Genomic DNA, 22,388 nt, shown 5'->3' with positions numbered 1-22,388 from the left:
TTCAGATCATTTGTGTCCTCTGTTAGCAGAAATAATTGGAAACTATCTACTTTTAAAATACCTTAGATATAACCATGCTAGCTTGGACAGTTTTTAAACAAAAAGATATCCTTCTAGAAGGAAAAAATAACCCTTCAAAGGTAAAGATTATATAGCTGCTATATATGTAGGCCCACGGGCCAGGCATGGGGCTAATTTCTTTACATGCCCATCTCTTCTGACTCTATGGTAGTTAACTATCCTGAGAGATAAGGAAACCGGCTTGTAACCTGCCCAAGTAAGCAGAACTAAGTGGGCAAAGCCAGGAAGTAGGTCTTCCTAAATCTAATATGTGTGCTCCTAACAATTCCTTTCATAATTACATTTCCATAAGATAAATATGGCATCACGTAAGAATAAAGTTTAAATACAGAAATCTCAAGTTAACATTTTCCACTTATTACTCATTCAATAACCACCACTATAGCCCCATTACACCTCAGAACTGTCATTGATACACTACTTATAATACAGAAAAACAGGATTTGACTACTAAACAGGGAGCCAGGCTGTAGCAATAGTGAAGGCACAATAAAAGATTCAATCTGTAAAACTTCACTACTTTATGGTCACAGAACACATACCTGATTCAGAGAAAGTATAAAGGGAGTATTATACAAATGAACATTGAACCAGGAACCACAGATCTGGGCTCTAGTCTGAACTCTACCACTAATGAGCTTTGTGATCTTAAGCACTTCTCTGAAATTGCTCACGTCTAAGTCAGGAATCTTTTTTTTTTCCTTTTCTTTTCTTTTCTTTTTTTGCCTGCAATATTGGTATGTTGCAAGGATCAAATAGGACAAGAAACAATTATTTTGAAAACAGCAAAATGCTACACAAATAGGATATTGTCATCCCTGGTGGTCAGTCTTCTACGGGTTGGCACAGTAAACATGTTTGCACAAAATCCAGTGTAATTACTGAAAAGATCCCTTAAAGCAGCAAGACATAATGGAGAAGAGCCAGACAGTCTAGGGTTCAAGTTCTTTCCACTTAACAAGCTGTGCTATCAAATTATTTAACCTACCTCAGTCTCTTTCTTCATCTGTAAAGTGGGAGTAATAATTTCTCTAAGAGTTATGAACCATGTAGTCCAATACTTGCTCTCAAGCAATTTAAGTGTCCTCTTTTCTTTTGCAAACATCAGTTCCATAAGATGTTACTAAAGAGCAAATGTACATGCATACACACATACACATACCAACAAATAAAGGGCAATACATCAGTAGTATCCCATATTAATAACAGTGGGGATAAAATTTAAATCTTGACTACCAAAGAAAGATTTTTATGACACTGATTTTTTTTTTTTTTTTTTTTTTTTGCCGTACGCGGGCCTCTCACTGTTGTGGCCTCTCCCGCTGCGGAGCACAGGCTCCGGACGTGCAGGCCCAGCGGCCATGGCTCACGGGCCCAGCCGCTCCGCGGCATGTGGGATCTTCCCGGACCGGGGCACGAACCCGTGTCCCCTGCATCGGCAGGCGGACTCTCAACCACTGCGCCACCAGGGAAGCCCGACACTGATATTTTTTAAGTTCGTTAAATGATGTCACTTTGACGACACGTTTCACAGCTCACTAACTTATTTGCAAGAAAGACTAAACAAAACTAAATTTTACAGTTTGGGGAATTAGGGAAATTTATGGTTTTTCTAATTAAATCAGAGTTTTTATTCAAAAATTATGCTGTCAGGTCACTACTGGGATAAATTAAGCCATAAAAAGCTATATTAATTTCCACTCACATGGAGATTCCTAGTGATCATTATTGCTGAAATGATTATCCAGTGATTTGTATTTATTATGACAGGGTACCAATAAGCCAAGTGGCCAAACAACAATCCAAACATACTGTGTTTTTAAGAGCTAAAACACTTCTTAAATTTAAAATATTAAAATGTACCTAAGAGACTTAATTGGGATTCTCATCTTTCAAAAGATTTGGGGTTATGATGACCTACATTAGTTCCAGGAGCAGAGCCTTGTTTACAAAATCTAAGATCTTGGAGAGAAGAAAATGTTCTAGCCTGTTTTTTGGCATCACTCATACTACATTGTTTAAAATGAGCTAGAACAGGGATTATTTATAATCTAAGCTAGTGGACAAACACTCTAATAATATCCACACACTAGTCAGATTTAATAAGTATCAAGATCAGGTATAAGAATCCATTTTTAATATCCTATAGTACTTGGTCTTAATAAAAATATCATTATTTATTTTCTTTTTTTAAAAATTAATTAATTAATTTTTGGCTGCATTGGATCTTCATTGCTACACCCGAGCTTTCTCTAGTTGTGGCAAGCAGGGGCTACTCTTGGTTGCGGTGTGCAGGCTTCTCATTGCAGTGGCTTCTCTCCTGTTGCAGAGCACAGGCTCTAGGTGGTGGGCTTCAGTAGTTGTGGCACGTGCGTTCAGTAGTTGTGGCTCGCGGGCTCTAGAGCGCAGGCTCAGTAGTTATGGTGCACGGGCTTCATTGCTCCACGGCATGTGGGATCTTCCCGGGCCAGGGCTCGAACCTGTGTCCCCTGCATTGGCAGGCAGATTCTTAACCACTGCACCACCAGGGAAGTCCCCTATCATCATTATTAAATATGTGCCAGGATGCACATGGGTTCCCCTTTACCTATACCCATATTTCTTTAAAGATATGATCTAGGACGTTGTTAACCTTCTGCTATTATAAAGAATGGTATGTTTGATTCATACCATCAACCTAGAACCAATCAAGGGTTTTTTATTCTGATAAAATGATATTTTAGTAAAAGTATTTCCATACAGATAATGTATCTTACATTTACTTGTCCCTTAGATGATCACAACTTTGTGAAATAAGAATGAAGAAACAGAATCACCTAACCCAGGTTTAATTCCAAGTCCTGGTTTGTTTTGTTGTTGTTTTTTTCCCCCACAACTAGCCATCACTGGTAATGTCATTACCTCTACTAATTATGCCAATAGTCATACAAATGACAGATTCTGCATTTAAAATTTTGGAGAATGTTAACAAAAATCTAGTAAAGTAAATTAGTTATGTGGAATTAAGACAACCTCATGTAGCTTTAAGACTCAACTGCTAAGCCCTCGAAGTTTTAATAATTTACTTGCATTTTTAAAAATTTTGCTAATTTCAGACTATTTCATATAGTCTTGTTTCCAAATGATATAACAACTCTTCTGGCTACCTGTATCACTGCAAACTCTAATGTATCTAAAACTGAATTACTTTTCCTCTGATTAGGATTCACCATTATTATCACTCCCAGTTTCCTAAGCTAACAAACTTCGGAGAGAATAAAAATAGCCACTGATTCTGTGTTTATTAAGTGCCTGATACAACGACTTTACTCAAGTTATGTCATTACAACAAACCTATAAAATGAATACCATTATTATCTCAATTTTAACCAATGAAGAAACTGAAGCTCAGAGAAGTTAGGTAATTTGATCAAGCTTACATAGAGCAGGTGACAAAACCAGAATTTTAACCCAGGTCTTTCTAGTTCTTCTAAATGCTAAAACAATCTGCAGGATTAAATGTGAAATTAATTTAAGGGACTGGGACTATCATTTTCTTTTTAAATGAAACAGGAAAAAGAAAAGATGAGCCACCATTGCGTGCGCAAGATTGAGTAATGAGTTTTGCTTAGGAGGAGGGAATGTTGTTATAGGGCAGGAACTTCAGCTGTCTTTGTGGGCAGTCAAAAAAATGTTTAACCTACTGCTCCGTTTGATACTGCCTCTCAGTTACCACCACCCCCTTAATTTTCCCAAATAGGTGTTTGGTTCTACCTTATCACATTCAACCAACATGGACTTTGGAAGCATATATTAAAGGCTGATATTAAGTTTTACCTAGTTTGAGAAAGAAGTAGTTGCTAGAGATTTACCACCAGAATGCATGAATTCTGTAACTACTAAATACACTTTTTTGTGTAGAGGGAGAGCCTTTTCTTCACACAAATGCTAGTCAACCTCTCAAAGCTTTCCACTTTCAATACAATTTCAGTTTACACAATTATTTTACCCAGCAAGCCAGTGCAAAGTACTTATACTTTGCATACCTTAATAGTTTCTAACCTTTTAGACCAGGAAGGTTTTAGTTGCATCTCCTAGAGGGGAAAATCAACAAGACCTCATGAACTAAGCACCTCAATTGAAACCTGCACTTACTGAGAATAAATTTCCATTCCTTATTCTCAAAAACGAAATAAAACAGAACAACCAACACATACATACATACCCCCTATATTCAAACCAAAAATATTTGAGAAAACCACAAATAGAAAAGGGTAGTGGAACGTCAAAGTTCTACAAGTCTGTGCAGGCCATCTGATACTCTCTTCCTCTGGGCCAGTTCCCCTACTCCCCACCTGCGCCTCTTCCAAAACAGCACAGGGTAACCACTCCAGTCTTGATTTGTCTGTTGACTCAGGGAAAAAAAGTCAGGAAAGACTACATTTGACAACAGGTTCCACAGGGCAAAGATCATGTTAGTTCTTGCTCATGATTATATTTCTACCACATATGTGCCAGGCACATAGGAGGTGCTCAATGAATATTTGTTTCAGGAGAAGAGAGGGAAAGGAATCTAACTGTCCAAAGTTTTATCATATTTAACAGTAAATTCTAAAAATGATAAGTCATTTTATCCATATACTATGTAATCACTAATTTAAAGTTTATTACAGAAGGCACTGTTCGTAAGAATTCAGATGACTTTGAATAAATATTTTTTTTGCTATAATATGTGCATTTTGGTAAAAACATTTTAGAAATCAAGAATTTCTGAAACAAAGTCCAGGTGTTTTGTACCAAATCAAAGCAAACATTCCATGTTGTCAATCCCTTGATTTAGTACAAGAGTCCACATAAATTATAAAATACTAGATGCAATATCCTACAGAACACAGCTGAGGCAAATTGTCTGCCTTGAGCTATATTTAAGCTAGCTAAATACAGAATAAAATACAAGTTAATGGAAGACAAGATTTGAGTGCACTAGCAGGACAACAAAATGGCTAATAACTAGGGTGAACATAAAATTCTTTGTCCAAACAATGACACATTTAGAGTGAAAGGAGACAACTGTGAAATAGGATTGAACACAAGCGCAACAGGCATAAAACCAGGACCATCCCAGGTAGCATTTAATCCATCCCATCCCCCAAGAAAATGTGAATTTCATGGTTAAAACAGATATATAAAATGGTTTAAAAAAAGATATATAAAATGGTTAACTTAATTTTTTAATGTAAATTTTTTATTCCATGAAACTCACTGATCTGAGTCAAAATATAAAATTTATGATATTCTATGATATCTGAAATACTTTACAACTGTGCATTAGGTTTTTCAAATGTCCTTAAAAAAAAAAAAGTTACCATATGCAGCTCACTAGTCCTAGCTTTCTTGTCTGAAGGGAAGGGAAAGAAAGATCAGGTCTTCACCCACAAAGCACTGACAGTGATTAAGCACACAATAGACACTTAAATGTTTTCTCAAACATCTAATAAATGCCAGCTCTGAGCCCAGCACCATAACAGGTGTGAGGGAAGAAGTCAGATGCTGTGCTGCCCTTGGAGAACAAATACTCTAGTGAAGGAAGCCCCAATTGTGGTATGTGTCCTAGTCTTCTTTCATTTCCTAAAGCATGCCAGTCTCTTTCTAAATTCAGGACCTTTGTACATACTACTCCCTTGGCCTGCAATGTTCTTCTCCTCACTCGTTACACAGCTAGCTCCTGTTCTCACCTCACTTTCTCAGAGAGGCCTTAGCTAATCATCCCAACCAAAGGGGTCTTCTCCCTGCCCTAAGTTGTCACCCTCTTAACCTTTGTATATTTCCTTCAGAGCACTTAGAACATGTACTTACCTTACTTGTTGAAGAAATGTTAATGTATTAACAATAATAGGTAACATTTATTGAATATTTCTTCAGAATCAAATACTATTCTAAGCACTTTACATGGATTACTTCATTTAACCACTATGACAGTCCTTTATTTAGGCACTATTACTAGCCCTGCTTTTCACATGACAAAACTAAAGATGGATTTCCTCTATAATTCTTAATAAGCAGCTTACACTATTTCTTGACTTTTAAATTTTAGGCGTTATGTCTAATTTCTTTATATTCCTTTCTCTTTTTAGCAACCCAGTTTCAAGGATTAAATATTTCTTTCACTTTGAGTCTATGTATTACGATTTGACTTTCTTTTAAAAGTATGTATACATTACTTGAGAAGAATGTTAAAATATAATCACCTAGCCTTTGTTTCTTTCAAGTTCCTTGAGGAAGGCTGGATGATCATGATGTCATTTCTGATGCCAGAACCTAGAGGCAACTGTGATCTTGCTAGAGGTAACAGAGTACAGAAAAATACTCAACTGGCTAGCAGGTAATTTAAGTTTTACTTTTGTAGTTAGAGAGGTTACTTCTTTTTTGGGGGGCCTTATGTTTTCTCAACTGTAAAAATGAAAGAGATTCACACTCTCTAAGGACCTTTCCAAATCTGTTGTCTAGCAATAGCATAACTTTTAGAGTAATTTCAGAATAACAAAAGCATTTTCATGTCCTGAGCTCTTCATAATGGAATTTAATCTGTACCACGATGTAACCCGATGATTTTTTTTTCATTGTTAGTCATTCAGAGTCCCCTGGCAGATCCCTGAACTCTGCAACATAAGCTACAAGAAACAGCACAGGCCAGGGTTGTTATATGCTGGACTACAGAAACATGTCTCCAGGACTATCATTCAACCAACAGAATAACTACCAAGATTTGAGTATACTTCCTCAAAGGCACAGGTATGTTCCTTATTCCAACTTCTGAAGAGCAAGTATACCAACTTAAGAACATACATGCCCAGAGAAACAATTTTTAAGAAAGGAGTTATGAATGATGGAAAATAAGATTTCCTGCTGTGCTCTTTCTACCACAATACACTGCTGAACAAACCCCTCTTATAACCAAAATTTTTTTCTTGAAGCTTTGGTGTGAAAAGTGTTTATTTGGTTGGGTAGTGGAGAAGATATATGTTCATTCTCTCCTTAACACAGCTAGAAAAGCTTATCAGTATCGTGGGGAATCTCCTTACTCTTAATGCTCACATGCAGTTGGGAGGTACAAGGGCTTCTAATCCTACAGGGTTCATTAAGTTTCTCCCAGCAATTGTCTGGAATGAGAGAAGGAATCTCCAACTTCATCCTGTTCTTTTCCCCTTTATTTGTTCTAACACACAGCTACTTTAAAATAAACTGTGCAGTTTACTACTCTGACCAAAGAATATCATAAAACAATAGCCATGGTATTGTGTGCCATCTTAATATTCCCAAGAATTTTCATAAAAGGCAATACACACTAATCCCTCATATATTACAACAAATGGTGGTGAAGGGAAAAACATATAGAGAAGAAAACAGCCAACAGTAGACATGAGTGTCAGGTAATTTTTATAATACCAGGTAATAATGTAATTTTGAGGGCTAAAAAACTGAATTTAAGACTGTCAGACATTCAATAATCTCTGTTCTGGTTTATAATGAAATTATATAAATGTACTGCCAAATTATTCTTCCAAAAAGTTCTCTTAATCATACAAAACAGTAATTAATGGTGCCCCACTATCGAATGAATGAAGCTCAAAGTCCTTAGCTTGACATTCAAAACCCGAATCCCCTCATTCCTAAGTAACCCTTCCAATTCACATTAGTATACCTGCTAGCCCTCAAACATCTTTATTGCTCATGTCCTCTCTTCCAATCTTCCCCCTCTTAATCTCTGTAAAATTTCCATCTATCCAAATCAAACTTTTAAGGCTCAATACAGCTGCTGTCTCTGCCAAAAGACAGGCTTTGCCCTGAAATTAATCATCCCAGCTGAAATTAATCATTCCCTACAAACTCTGATAGTAGACATTACTTTTACCATTTACTGTACTCAGTTACGAATATCTTGTATTATGTTTGTTTGTTTGTTTGTTTGTAGTTATCTCATTTGATCCTTCCAATAACCTTGAGAAGTGGGAATAAATATTCTCATTTAGAAACAAAAATGGACACTGTAGAATTAATTCTTAGTTATAAAACTAACAAATCACAGAAAAATAATGCAAAAAGTTTTCCAGTAATAAGTTTTATGCTGCACCACAAAGATATTAAAATGCATGCAAGCATTCATTCAATGACAAATATTTATTGAGCAGCTACTAAATGCCAGGCACCAGTCCATGCATGGGGAAACACAGCAGTGGACAAACACCACTAAGTCCCTGCCCTCTTGAAGTTTACGTTCCTATTGGGAGAAAAACAAAAACAGCAAATAAATAAACATAGAACAGCAGGTCAAGCAGTGGTAAGGACTATGAAGAGTAATGCAGAGTCAACAGACAATAAAAGAACTGTACTCTTTTGATAGGATGATCTAGGAAGGCTTCTTTGAGGAGCTGACAACTGAGCAGAAAGTCAAATGAAGTAAAAGACAGTCATGAGACTTATATTCCAAAAGGGAACAGCAAATGCCAAGTCTCCATGGTGCCAATGTGCTTGTGGTGACTGAACAGCAAGATCGATGTGCCTAGAGTACAGGGAACCTTAGAGAGTACCAAAAAATGAGGTCAGATAGGTAGCATGAAGCTTCAGGATTAAAAATGGAATTCTTCCCAATGCAAAAATAATTTAAAATATAATTCTTTTTCAATTGAAAAAGTCTTAGAATTTCACCAATACTCATTTTCCTCTTACATCTACTTAGTCCAGGTAATTTTTTTTAAAGCTAAATAAAATAAGGAAAAATCTGCTAAAATCTTAATTAACTGTCCTATTTACATGACCTAATTTTTTTTTCCAGAAGCCAATCATTTTATTTACTAGTACTTTTACATATTCTTATGGTGTACTCCAAAAGCTTTCTAAATGTTGTTCAAACATCAGGGTCTAACTCCTTTTCTGTAACAGAAAGCAACTTACTTCCTTAAAAGGCAGTATGACTATAGACAATACCAGGACAACTAGAGAAATATGAATATAAACAGTATATTAGATATTAGCATTGTGCCAATAGATTTCTTGGGTGGGATAACTGTATTGCAGGTATGTAGGAGAATGTTTTTATTTTTAGGAGACACACAGTGGTATGATGGTAAATGTTTAACGACTGGCTCTGCAAAGGAAAAAAAAAAGCCCTGGTTTGTAGCACTGCCAATTTCCATGGTGTAAATGCTGGTACCATTGCTGATTTCAAGCAACCAACTTGATGCAGAGCTGGGAAGAAATGTACACAATCAGCTTTCACATGCTGTTACCAGCCAGTTCCACACTGAAGTACACAGGGTTGAAGTGTCATGATGTCTGCCACTTACTCTCAATTTATAGAAACAAAAAACAAAACAAAACAAAAAAGCCCCTATGTCTGTCTGTCTAACCACTTACCTATCTACTGACCTCCCACTCAAGAGAGAGAAAACAAAAGTGGTAAGATGTTTACAATCCATGAAAAGTATTTGGATGTTAACTGTATGATTCCAACTTTTCTTGTGGGTTTGAAGTAGAGCAAGCAATGTACGGAAGTTTAAAGAAATCCTATGGCCAACTCTATTGTATACCAAAAAATTTGTTTGTATATCAAAATTTTTTTTGTATGTCAAAAAAATTTGGGGAAGTATACCGAATATGATATAGAGCTTTAACTTAAAGTTATTTTTAAGATCAAAACCTTGGAATTCCCTAGCGGTCCAGTGGTTAGGATTCCACATTTTCACTGCTGAGGGCTCAGGTTCAATCCCTGATCAGGGAGCTAAGATCCCGCAAGCCGCACAGCGCAGCCAAAAAAAAAAGATCAAAACGTTTTTAAAAAAAAGCAATTTGCCAATACTGAATGCTAAAGTTATACATTCTCCTACTATTATGAATTTAAGTAGAAGTGACCCACTGGATAATGCAACAAACCATGATATGTCTTCACAAAAGAAAATGGCTGATTTGGTTAAAAAATGTAAAAGAATTCTCTAGATGTCAGAGTAAAGTTTTATCAATATAAATGGCCCGATTTCAGCTACTGTTATCAAATTTTAATTCCATTCAGAATATATAAGTTTAATAAGTGGGAAAATAACAAATGGGAACTTCATATTAATTTAAAATGTTAATTCCTAACTATAAACTAGTTGTGCTCTCAAAAAGGATGTTTTAAAGTCCAAATAAAAGTCATACTTTGAATAAATATTATTTATAAATAATAAATAAATAAATAACAATTATAAAAAGTTATGACTAGATTCCCAGGCTAGCCTACCAAAGGTTTCTTAACCTATATTATTAGCCCATTTCTTACAGCATCATGGAACAAGTGTAAATTCTGGGTCACAGATGCAGAAGGGCCATGCTCCAAGCACTGAAATCAATCCTAGCTTATATTCTAAAATAAAGAAAAAAGCAATTTGGGGCACCATCTGACCATTCTAATAATTTCCATCAACCTCCTTCTAGTGTCCACCCCCACCCGAATCTCTTTGCCTTAACGCTGCTCTAAATGCTCTTAATGGTGTATGATCACCCAGAAATAGTTGGTGTGCTCCAATTACCTACTTTCCCTCTCCCCTTGCATGCACGTTACAGATGTGTAGTTCAGTACTTGTTTCGAGTTCCTCTAGTTGTATATTCCAGAATACAAGGTTCAGAGTGACAAACAATAAGGGCCTATCGATCTCTTATGCCTTTTATGATTAACTTTCACAACAGAGTACTGAAACATTCATTTCCTCAGTGCAGCTGATCCAAGTTGTGTATCCTTGGAAATAAAACACTCACCAATCTCTATCCTGTGCCAGGCACAAGCTAGGTGCCGAACCATAGGTTCTCAGTTCGTCTTTCCCACAATCCTTAAGGTTGATGTTATTAGAACAAAATGAACTGAAGTTCTGACAGGTTATGTAATTTGCTCAAGGTCATTTGGCTGATAAGTGCTGAAGTTAGAATTTCTAAGTTTGACCCTAAAGCCTTAGGGTCTTAACTCTTCCTTTTTAGCATGCTGAAATTTGAACTAATTTTATAACAAAATATGCCCATTATTTCAATAATCCAGAAAAATGTATAATTAAATATACATTTATTAATCTAAATGGATCTCTTGTTGGTGTAATTTCAATCAGAATAACAAGGGGAAACTTTAAAAACAGTAAAAACCAGGCACTGTGTGAATGGATAATTTTAGACAGAATGAACCCACCTAAGATACACTTGGGAGCACCTGGCCCTTTGCTCATCTGTACAGATGATCCTGTCCATAGAGCAAACCAGTCAACATATATAGCATTTCACACCTTATAAAGTTCTTTGACACATTATCTTACCTGAAACTCAGAAGCAACACTTTGAGCCCAGTACAATTTACAGATGAGAAAACAGGCTTGGAAGTTGACCCAAGTCACAGAACCTATAAGTGACAGAATGAGCCCCAAATCTAAACTCTAAATCCTTTGAGTCTTTATCCTACTTATACTCATAAATCTGAAGTTATCCAACAAATTTAATCTCTCTTTCTTTCAAAGAAATAGTAACAGGAACAAATTCAGCATGGTGGTTGGAGAGCAGAGAGCTACCAGAAGATGTCTGTGTGTGGATCATTTGTTAAGTAGATGTATATAAACTGGGGACCACCTATACCAAACAGCTTTTGCCTACTTCTTATTTTACAGCATTTTATTTCAATTTAATCAATTTAAAAATATAACCTTTTTTAACTTTTTATTTTACATTATAATTTATTAACAATGTTGTGATAGTTTCAGGTGTACAACAAAGTGATTCAGTTATACATATACAGGTATCTATTCTTTTTCAACTTCTTTTCCCATTTAGGTTGTTACATAATATTGAGCAGAGTTCCCTGTGCTATACAGTAGGTCCTTGTTGGTTAAATATAACCTTCTTTTAAGGTAAGTTACGGGCAAATATATCTTAAATCTATTTTTGTTAATTAGGTATAAAGTTGTGATAATAGACTAACAGTCAATAATGCAAACAAATTCCTAAAGTGAGAGAATTTCAGGTGGTGACACTAAAACAATCAATGATTGCTAATCATCTGCTTCTACTCCTATTTGCTCCACAAATATTGGGATATACTAGTGATTCATTCTTTCAGCAAATATATATTAAGCACCTCCTATGCACCTACCATGTATAAGGCTATCTGCTAGGTGATGGAAATATAGTTGCGAACAAGAGATAAGGTTCTTGTCCTCATGGAACTTAAAATCAAGCTGTGGAGACAGACAATAAGCAAAGAAAAAAATCACAAAATGTGGTAAATGCGGGACTTCCCTGGTGGCACAGTGGTTAAGAATCCACTTGCCAATGCAGGGGACACAGGTTCGAGCCCTGGTCTGGGAAGATCCCACATGCCGCGGAGCAACTAAGCCCGTGCGCCACAACTACTGAGCCTGTGCTCTAGAGCCCGCAAGCCACACTACTGAAGCCTGTGCGCCTAGAGCCCATGTTCCGCAACAATAGAAGCCACCGCAACGAGAAGCCCGCACACCACAACAAAGAGTATCCCCTTTTCGCCACAACTAGAGAAAGCCTGCACGCAGCAACGAAGACCCAACACAGCCAAAGATTAAAAAAAAAAAAAAAAAATGTGGTAAATGCTATGAAGGAAACAGACTGCGGAGACACAGAACAACATAGGACACTAATTTAATAAATAATAATAACAGCTAGCATTAATTGAGCACTTTAAATAGAGTAGTCAGAGAACATCTCTCTGAAAAGTGATATTTAAACCAAGGTCAGAAGAATGACAAAGAGCTACCCATGTGATAACTAGGGAGAAAGGCTTTTTAGGCAGAGGAAATAGTGCACACAGGGCTGTGAATGGTCATCAAAAACCTAAAAGCTGGCCAATGGCACTGGGCATGCTGAACAACGGGAAGAGATGCAAAAAGCCTTATTATAATTTTACTGGATGAGTTTCTTTTATATGAAAAGGAATATATGAGAAATCTCAACTCAGGTTATTGCTAGGTCTGTCTTTGGTATTACACATGGATTAATGTCTAATATTTTGACTAGCTACTGGCATTTTTAGCCAGTCCATCCTGTTTCAGTTTAAAAAGAAAGTCTGACATAATCAACGTCAGATTTTTCACCCATTTGAGCAAAGACAGAATTAAGTATTAACAAATTGACTTTGGTTTACCTACTAAGAAAGAAATACTGTTTCCTAGTACTACAATTTTGCTTTTTCATTTAAAAAAAAGTCAGTATTAAGTTAGAATTTCTAAGTTTAACATTCCCTCAGTTTTTAAAAACTTCAGCTTTAAATGGGGGAAAAATACTACCATAATTAGGTGCAAAGTTGAGAAGGACAAAAGAATAAATGAATATAAATATTCTTCATTTAACAACTAATTTTTTTCTATACTTGTTCATAATACAGAGTGCTTAGGCCCCATGGGTTTCTTCACTTTTTGAAAAGGAAATCAGCTTTTGAGTCACTCTCCCTATGTACACATTAGCCTCTCAATTCTACCTTCCAATTATCTTTTTTCTCATCCTTCAAAGAAATGACAGTGTTCCACCCACTGAATCACTTCCTTCTTACTGAATGACAGGCAAAAACATAGGGAACCTCTATGTCAAGCCCTTTAGTACTGAATCTCAGAAGTTGTATCAAGCCAGCAATTATTTGACAGCTACTGATGTGTCAAGACCCATCAATGTAAATGGATGAAAGATCAACAGTAGTCATTTTTGGACTTGAGCTCACAGGGAGTATACAAAACATATACAGCTTAATTAGCCCCTTTCTTTTGTCCTCCCCAGCTTTCCCTAAATGATTGACTTCTTAATTAGAATATGTCCAATTGTAGCAAGAGCAGTTCACATTTGAATGTCTACTATATCCCAGCCATAGTTCTAAGCACATTACATGCACTAACTTATTTACTCAAAGTAACCCTAAGGCAAGGTACTATTACTTCCTCCATTGTAAAGATGAAGAAGGTGAGGCACAAATAAGATATACAGTTTTCCAAGATCACAATAATTAGTAAATCTGTTTTTCATTTTCCTCAGGCCTATTTTAAAACAAATTTGGTCCCAATATCTTATAATACTTTAATATAACATACTCCTACAAGTCAGAGGGTTAAGAGCATGTACCCAAGCTTATTTCAAATCTGGGCTAGCCCTCTTATTAGCTGCGTAACCTTGGGTAAGTTACCAAACCTCTCTCTCTGACTCAATTTCATTTATCTATAAAATGGAGATGACAATAGCATCTAATTCCTTGAACAATTGTGATGTTTAAATGAGTTACATATAGGGCTTCCCTGGTGGCGCAGTGGTTGAGAGTCCGCCTGCCAATGTAGGGGACATGGATTCGTGCCCCGGTCTAGGAGCGGCTGGGCCCAGTGAGCCATGGCCGCTGAGCCTGCGCTTCCGGAGCCTGTGCTCCGCAACGGGAGAGGCCACAACAGTGAGAGGCCCGCGTACCACATAAATAAATAAATAAATAAATGAGTTACCTATATAAACTACTTGGAATAGTGCCTGGCACATAGTATGTAGAAGAGTTAGCTGTTATTAGTAATAGTACCACACCACTTCCACTCCGGGAATTTAGCAAAAGCCTGATCTATTTAATCTAGTCAACACTTCTTTTCCTCTAACATCTGTCATTCGTATTGTCTGACTTACACTGGCTAACAATGAACTATTCTTAGCAAGTAAGCAACACATCTAACTCCCATGCTATTTTTTTCTAGTCCTTACCACTTCTTTCCTCCTATTTCAGTTGCCCAGGAAGAACTGTTTGAGATTAAAATGGTTTGCATTATACTCTAGGCAAGTTCATAAGCCATCGCAATACTAAAGCTAAAGCCTAAATTTGTAATACAATCAAAAAGGGGGTTTCTTAGTCTATTCAGCCTGCTATAACAAAATACCATAAACTAGGTGGCTTATAAACAACAGAAATTTATTTCTCACAGTTATGAAGGCTGGGAAGTCCAAGATCAAGACACTAACAGATCTGGGTGTCTGGTGAGGACCAGCTTTCTCATTAGGCAGTTGTCTTTTCATTATAACCTCAGATGGTGGAAGGGATAAGGGCACTTTCTTGGGTCTCTTTCATAAGGGCACTAATGCCATTCACCCTCATGACCTCAACATCTACCAAAGGCCCCTACCTCCTACTACTATCATTTTAGGGCTTAGGATTTCAACACATGGATTTTGGGGGCACACAAGTATTCAATCTACAGCAGAGGGAAAAAACTAAGCATTCCTCTCAGTTTTAACCTCAAAAAATCAAATTGATTGGTATTTTATTCGTGGAACAGGTTTTGCACTAATAGTTTTTTCTTAAGAATTATAAATGACTTACAATATGTGTTCAAATATGAATTGAAACAAAGTATGTTTAAATTATTAATGCCTTGATGATTTCCTGGATGTTATAGGCCTTAACCTTTCATAACAGTTGATAAGCTCAGACAACATTCTTAGAAATGTCTGATGAATAAACTGTTTCTAACCAAAGCATAAAGCATAGCAAAATTGACATTTATCTTTTAAATTGAAAAGATGTTGATTCTACTTAAATTGTTGAACAATACCATGAACTTGGGACTTCTGAAACCTTGGGACTTTTTTTTTTTTTTTTTTTGCGGTACTTGGGCCTCTCACCCCCGCGGCCTCTGCCGCCGCGGAACACAGGCGCCGGACGCGCAGGCTCAGCGGCCATGGCTCACAGGCCCAGCCACTCCGCTGCACGTGGGATCCTCCCGGACCAGAGCACGAACCCGCGCCCCCCCGCATCGGCAGGCGGACTCCCAACCACTGCGCCACCACGGAAGCCCGCCTTGGGACTTTTGAAATCAAAACATAAGCTTATATTCTATTATTTTGAAAAATATTTTTATAGAAAAAATATGCATTCAAAAACAAACAAGATTATAAATACCATACATTTATACCATAAATAAATATTAAATGTTAAAAACATAAAATGCTTTAATTGCTTCTATGCAAAGACCATACTTCAGAAATCTCTTGAAACACTGGGCATTCAATATCTAACTAGGATCAGATCCAAACTTTACATCCTTGAGTACAAGGTGAAGTAACATTGTTTAACCTCTCCAGCTGCCCAGCTCTAGTCAGAATTTAAAAATATATTTCCAGGAAGCTTGGTCCACCCATGCCACCTACATATAGAGGTTAAGATGTAACTAATAACAAATGACACAGAAATAAATTACACATACATCAAACATCCTTTCATAGCTTTTGTATCTTCTCAGATAACTATACATTAAAAGCCTACTAAATCTGCTTGAGCCTTAGCAGGTTACAGGTTATGAATGCAAAACGAAACAAGATACTATTAGGTTATTGCACATTTGACTATTTCTTTACCTCTGTTGAACATATTTTATAACCGACCAACATATAACCACCTGTAATATCTTGTTTAACATGGTAATGATCATTTATTTAAAACCTACTATGTGCCAACCAGTGTCGTATTTCATTCTAACAACTATGAGAAGTTGGAATTATCCCCATTTTACAGACAAAGAACCTGAGACTCTCAAAGATAAAGGAAATTAATGAAGATTACACAGCTAGCAAGTAATGGAACAAGGATACAAATACAGGTCTGATTCCAAAACCTGTGCTAATGATAACATCAAAGACTCATCTTTGGCAGCATTGCACAAGTAATGTTATATAACTGCTGAAAAATTTAGAAAAAGAAAAAAGAGGAAAAAAAAGATTTACCTCAGACTATAGTAAAATTCTATTGACTACTGTGAAACATGGCCATTGTACAGTAACATCTTAATTATCTGGAAGTACAGTAGAAGGTCTTTTAATTTTCACTTAATCAACTAGCAAGATTGTCCAATGCTTTCCATATCTTCCATAGAAGCAAACTGACAGACATGAGCAGCTAATAAGTTACTTTCCAGTTGCCTGCACACTTCTACTAGTTGAGTTGTATGCTTAAGTAGTATCTGGTGTTTCTTCCCAAATCTGCTTATGTGAATTTATTTTAAAACTATATAAATCAATGAAATGAATGCACAAAAAGGTTATTTCTGTGAAAACTACGTTGAATGCTTTGGAAAGCACATATTTTGATGAACATAATTTTGATGAATATATATTCTCTCTCCTCCCAAAACAAATTTCTGTTGACTACACAAATATCCTTGTAATTCCTGGTGTACACAGACACCTATAAAGTTGTGTGAAACATTAAAAAAGAATTTAACACTTTTTAAATGTAAAATATTCCACCCTTGGATTTTTTTGCAGTCTTATTCCACTTTAAAGAAATTGAAAGTAGAAATCTTAGGTGTACATTTTTGGTGTGGTTTACATAGGGAAGATCATATCTAACTCTGAAAAACAGACCCCATTTCACCCCCCAAAAAAGGGCCTTGAGCCTACACCAAAAGACAAATGAAATAATTAAGGCTGTTATTTTTTCTGATTCCTCATTTAAACTTTTTAAATTAGCCAACCAACTACCACATGCAACCATGTAGGATAAGAGGGTCCTTTTGCACTTAGAAACTTTCTGAAGCACAGCTGTATACCACTAAGCAAATATCTCAGTTTCTACACTAGAATTCGTATACTTTCTTAGCTTCTGAGTGAATATCTGAAGGTTTTCCTATTTATTCTCATTTTTTAGAGAACTCAGTGCTAAGCATGGTTATCTAGTTCTTTATCCCAGAGACTAAAAGCAGTAAAATTAAAAGGAGACAAGAATAAGCATATTGACAACAAAGACTGTTGACAGCATGGGAATTCAAAAATCAGATCTTAAAAAAAATAGGCTGAAGTGGTTTAAGCTAGAGGAAAAAAAAAATCTGTGTCCACATATCATAATTACAACTGAAAATATTTTTGGCATTTGAAGAGTAACGTTTCAGTTAGCCAGAAAATTAACTCATATAGAATAGCTTCTTAGTTACCAATGTAGAAAAAGTGAAGTATTACTGTTGTCAAGCTCTCCCATAATTGTGCCTTGCCAACCACAGGTCAAGAAATCAATTCAATGGATTATGCAAGCAATTTTTAACAACAGAAATAGAACAGAAAGTACAAGACCACACTGCACATAGTACGAGTAAGTATGTTTTGTGAAGTTTATTTCAGTATTTCTACACTACTTTGCAAAGTAAAAGATACTTCTTACTCTAGGTCCTGGTCAAAAGAAAGCCATGGGCCTAAAGACTCATATTATAAAATATAGTCACAATACTAAACTTTCAATCACCTCATTTTTACATCATAATGCTAAAGATAGCTACAATTTTAACGAGAAAAAAGTCTCCTTTTTAGGAGTCTTGATGCATAAATGTATTTACTTTTCCTAGTAATCTACATTAATATATAACATTTTATTGTGTTTAGTACTAGTTTTGGCTAAAATAGAGATTGTGTGCAAATACTATTTTTTTTAACTGCTTAGGGGACTTCCCTGGCGGTCCAGTGGGTAAGTCTCTGCCCTCCCAATGCAGGGGGTTCAGGTTCCATCCCTGGTCAGGAAACTAAATCCCGCGTGCATGAGGCAACTAAAAGATCCCGCGTGCCTCAACAAAGACCTGGTACAGCCAAAATTTTTAAAATAAACAAACAAACAAACAAACCTGTGTAGGACCTTAAAGCGACTTTTGCAACAACCACCAAAACAAAAACAAAAAACAAAGAGCAACTCTGATTTTCTTTGCTTGTTTATTTTGAGATGCAATTACCGACCTTGGTGCCATCTTTCCAAAGTCACAGATGAAATCTAAAAGTCTAAACTTGGCATTCTACACAAGCAACCTGCTTAGTAACAATATTCTTGCTAATACTTAATTCATACAAAGCTGATTTTAAGAAACAACCAAACACTTAAACTAATCCACTAAATTAAGTATGGCTTTCTCCACTTCTTTCTAGTGCATTTTAAGACAGTATTACCAAAGATGTATTTTAATAGAAAAGAAAATTTGACTTTCTAATCCAGTTTGAAAAAATATATGGAAAAAATAACCAGTTTAATATATATCTTTTAAAATTATTTTATTTTATTATTTTAAATTATCATTTATTGATTGATCGATTGACTGCCATGTCGAGGCCTGCGGGATCTTAGTTCCCCCACCAAGGATCAAACCTGTGCCCCCTGCAGAAGAAGCACGGAGTCCTAGCCACTGGACCGCCACGGAATTTCCCTTTTTTTTTTTTTTTTTTTTTTTTTGCGGTATGCAGGCCTCTCACTGTTGTGGCCTCTCCCGTTGCGGAGCACAGGCTCCGGACGCGCAGGCTCAGCGGCCATGGCTCACGGGCCCAGCCACTCCGCGGCATGTGGGATCTTCCCGGACCTGGGCACGAACCTGTGTCCCCTGCATCGGCAGGCGGACTCTCAACCACTGCGCCACCAGGGAAGCCCTCCCATATCTTTTTTTAAATAAGCATCTAATTCATAAAGATAAATTAACATTTCCAATCTGAAAGTCTCAGATTTGGAAGGAACTCTGTCATCTAGTCCAACTCCCTACCAAATACATTAATCCTCTTCCTACAATGTTCCTTGGACTCAAATTCCCATATGACAAACTCCTACTACCACTATATTAAAACCTTCTAAAGTTGGTCCTTGCAATGGCCAATCAAAAGCAGATTGATAAATGAGTTTTCAATTCCTTTGAAATCCTTGAGAAACACAGTGTATGCATTATTCCCATAAGTCCTGAAAATACAGGTTTATTAAGGAAATGGCACATTTACAGTTACTTATTATAGGGATTTCAGTAGCCCTGTGTATATACTGATATACTGGACAAAGCCCTGGAGTACTCTGCAAACTTTTAGAGTTTGCCTAAAGCACAAAAATCAGCAATGACAAATAATATTTGTGAACTCAATTTTAAATTTTCTCAGTTTATCAAGATCAAATTCTCAAGTTGAAAAAACTTCTAAACTTCTTTAAAATCGAAGTTAGATTGAACCTAAAAATGAGTAATGTAACTCTAAAATGATACCAAGTATTGTGGCAACAGATACACGTGCTGTTCTTGGCAATTTCATTTTTAATATCTCTTGAAACTAATACTTTGAAGACACTTTTGAAGAATGTATTCTCCCATCTAGTTCCTAACTCTTCCATGCGCCCTTCTCTACCTTACCAGCTGGAATCTGTAACAGAAACAAATAATCATATGTAATTCACAGAGAGTTGATCCTGCCGCAGAACTAGGTTAACTTTTCTAAAATGGGGCACAGAAAAAAAAAAATCCTACTTAAATCAATTATTTACCTCGGTCTGGCTTCATCTTCACGCCAATTTCCACCCAAGGTGCTGTGAAATACACGTGTGGGTTCTTTCAACAGGCTCGCCGCCGATTCTGTGGCTACTGCTCCGTTTTTAAAATGCTAAAAGACATCAAAATAAAATTAATCTGGTCTTGCCCTCAACACTCGATCTTGCAAGAAAACTACTGCTAACAGGCCTCTCCCTGGCACTAAGCGCGGTGACAGCACCATCCGCAGGTCTGAAAAAAGCAAAACTCTGCACCGCCCTCCCCCATCTCCTCCGGACCAAGCACCCCTCTTCCCCGCCCCTGTGCTCTCCAGGCCAACGTGTCCTTCTTTGACACAGTGTTTCGGAACCAAAAGGAAGACCTATTTATAACCTGAAGGTACAGGCAGGGAAAAAAAAAAAAAGGATTCAAACAACACAAGCTAACTAACCCCTTTGTAAGAAAAATACCGCTGGGAACAGTGGCACCTCCGCAGTGGCTGGTATAGAAATGCTCCGACCTGGTGACTTGGGCGCAGGAAACTCTTCAAGACCCCAAGCGCCTCGCCTACAGCTCCGCCCGCCCCGCCGGGCCTCACCTGTGTAGTTACCCTCTGGCTAGTCTTCCTGCCTCAACCGCGGCCAAGTTGACACAATGAGAGGGTCAGAAAGAAACGCGAGTCATCTCCTCGTGCCCAGCCCCCAGTCCCAAACGAACTCTACTGGGCTGTCCCGGGGCGCCCCTGCCACCCCCCGGCCCTGCGAAGTCTTCCCGGGAAGGTGTTTACGGCCGGGCGCTCGCCCCTGCTCGGCGCAGCCTGCCCGTGCGGCCCCCTTCCGTCCCGCCGCGGCCCTGATTTCCTTCAGCCACGCCGTCCGGAGCGCCGCGCCAGCCCTTTTCCCCGCCGGAGAGTTGTTTTCATGGCTCCCTCGGCCGACCTCTGCTGACTAACTCGCTCTCCTCTCCCGTCCCAATCCCTCCTCCTCTTGGCACTTCTCTCCGCCGCTCGCCCAGCGGCTCACATCACACTCCCACCTCAGACGTGAGGCTCCGAGAGGCGCAGGGCCGGCGAGAGCGGAATGTGGCGCGCAGCGGCCCCCGGGGCTGCGTTAGAGGACCATGGGGGCCCGAGACAACAAGCCCGACGCGGCTCCCCGGCGCCCCTGTGGCCATCCACCCCCGCCTCGGCCGCCGCCTCGCTCCGCTCCCGGCGCTCAGCCCCTCGCCCTGCCTGCCCGACTCGCACCCGAGCCCCGCTGCCCCCGGGCTTCGCCTGCCCGTCGCCCCGGCCGGCCCGCTCGCCCCGCGCCTCTGCCAGCTCTTCGCCCGCCCGCTGCCTCTAGCTCTGGAGCCCCAGCTCCCGGTCCCCCTCGCTCGCCCAGTTCTTTCTCTTCAGTTTGCCCTGTCAAAACACTGCCCGGGTCACGTGTCCCAACAACAGCCAACCCACCGCTCGTCACTTCCTCCCCGGCGGCCTCCGCGGCGGGCGCCCGGTTGTTATGGCAACGCTCCCCGCGCCCCGGGGCGCTAGCCTGGGGGCCTGGGTTCCCTTGCTGGTGCTGCCGGCTGCGAAGGGCCGGCGGAGCCCGGGAGGCCCGAAAGGCGCCCGGCGCTTTGGCCGCGCTCGCCTCCTGCCTGCGCTCCGAGCTGGCTGCGGCGCTTCTGGGACCAGGAACCGGAGCTGCGCTATTAGAGCACAGGGTAACTGGGGAGATGTCATCCGAGGGCCTGCCCCAGACGTGGAGGATAATTATAGTCTCCTCCTCCTCCTCCACACTGGATGCTGGCGCAGAGTTGTGACCCAGCCCCAAGGGGCTTGCAGTGCACGGTGGAAGTCGGGTCTAATTAATGTGGCCAAGACAGGAGAGTGGGCAGCCATACGCTGCAGGGATTGGGGAGTTTAAGAGCAAAAACCCTCCCCAACCAGATTTTTTTCAAATCACCAGGGGTTTTAGTAGGATTCGGAACCCAAGCTCTAGAGGCCTTCACTGTGCTAAAAATAACTTTTATAGCCTCTAAAACACTGACTCATGG

At 38.7% G+C, this 22,388-nt stretch overlaps 1 protein-coding gene across 5 annotated transcripts in view; it reads right to left on the bottom strand.

Annotated features, from left to right (window-relative positions):
- ATOSA (atos homolog A) overlaps nt 1-21,941 on the bottom strand; it is an 87,252-nt gene extending 65,311 nt beyond the window's left edge. Inside the window, exons 1-2 of one of the 5 annotated variants that reach the window (XM_030878728.2) lie at nt 21,805-21,941; nt 20,372-20,487 (exon numbers count right to left, since the gene is read on the bottom strand). In XM_030878728.2, the coding sequence (XP_030734588.2) occupies nt 20,372-20,387 (16 nt within the window). In that variant the 5' untranslated portion in view covers nt 20,388-20,487; nt 21,805-21,941. The other 4 variants (XM_060294238.2, XM_030878726.2, XM_030878727.2 and 1 more) reach the window with 4 other exon arrangements.
- Between the last annotated feature and the right edge of the window lie 447 nt (nt 21,942-22,388).

This window comes from Globicephala melas, chromosome 2 (genome assembly GCF_963455315.2).
Source record: "Globicephala melas chromosome 2, mGloMel1.2, whole genome shotgun sequence".
In the NCBI taxonomy this organism is placed as follows: domain Eukaryota; kingdom Metazoa; phylum Chordata; class Mammalia; order Artiodactyla; family Delphinidae; genus Globicephala; species Globicephala melas.
Note: the sequence above shows the minus strand (reverse complement) of the source record. Positions and strands in the feature narration are given on the sequence as shown.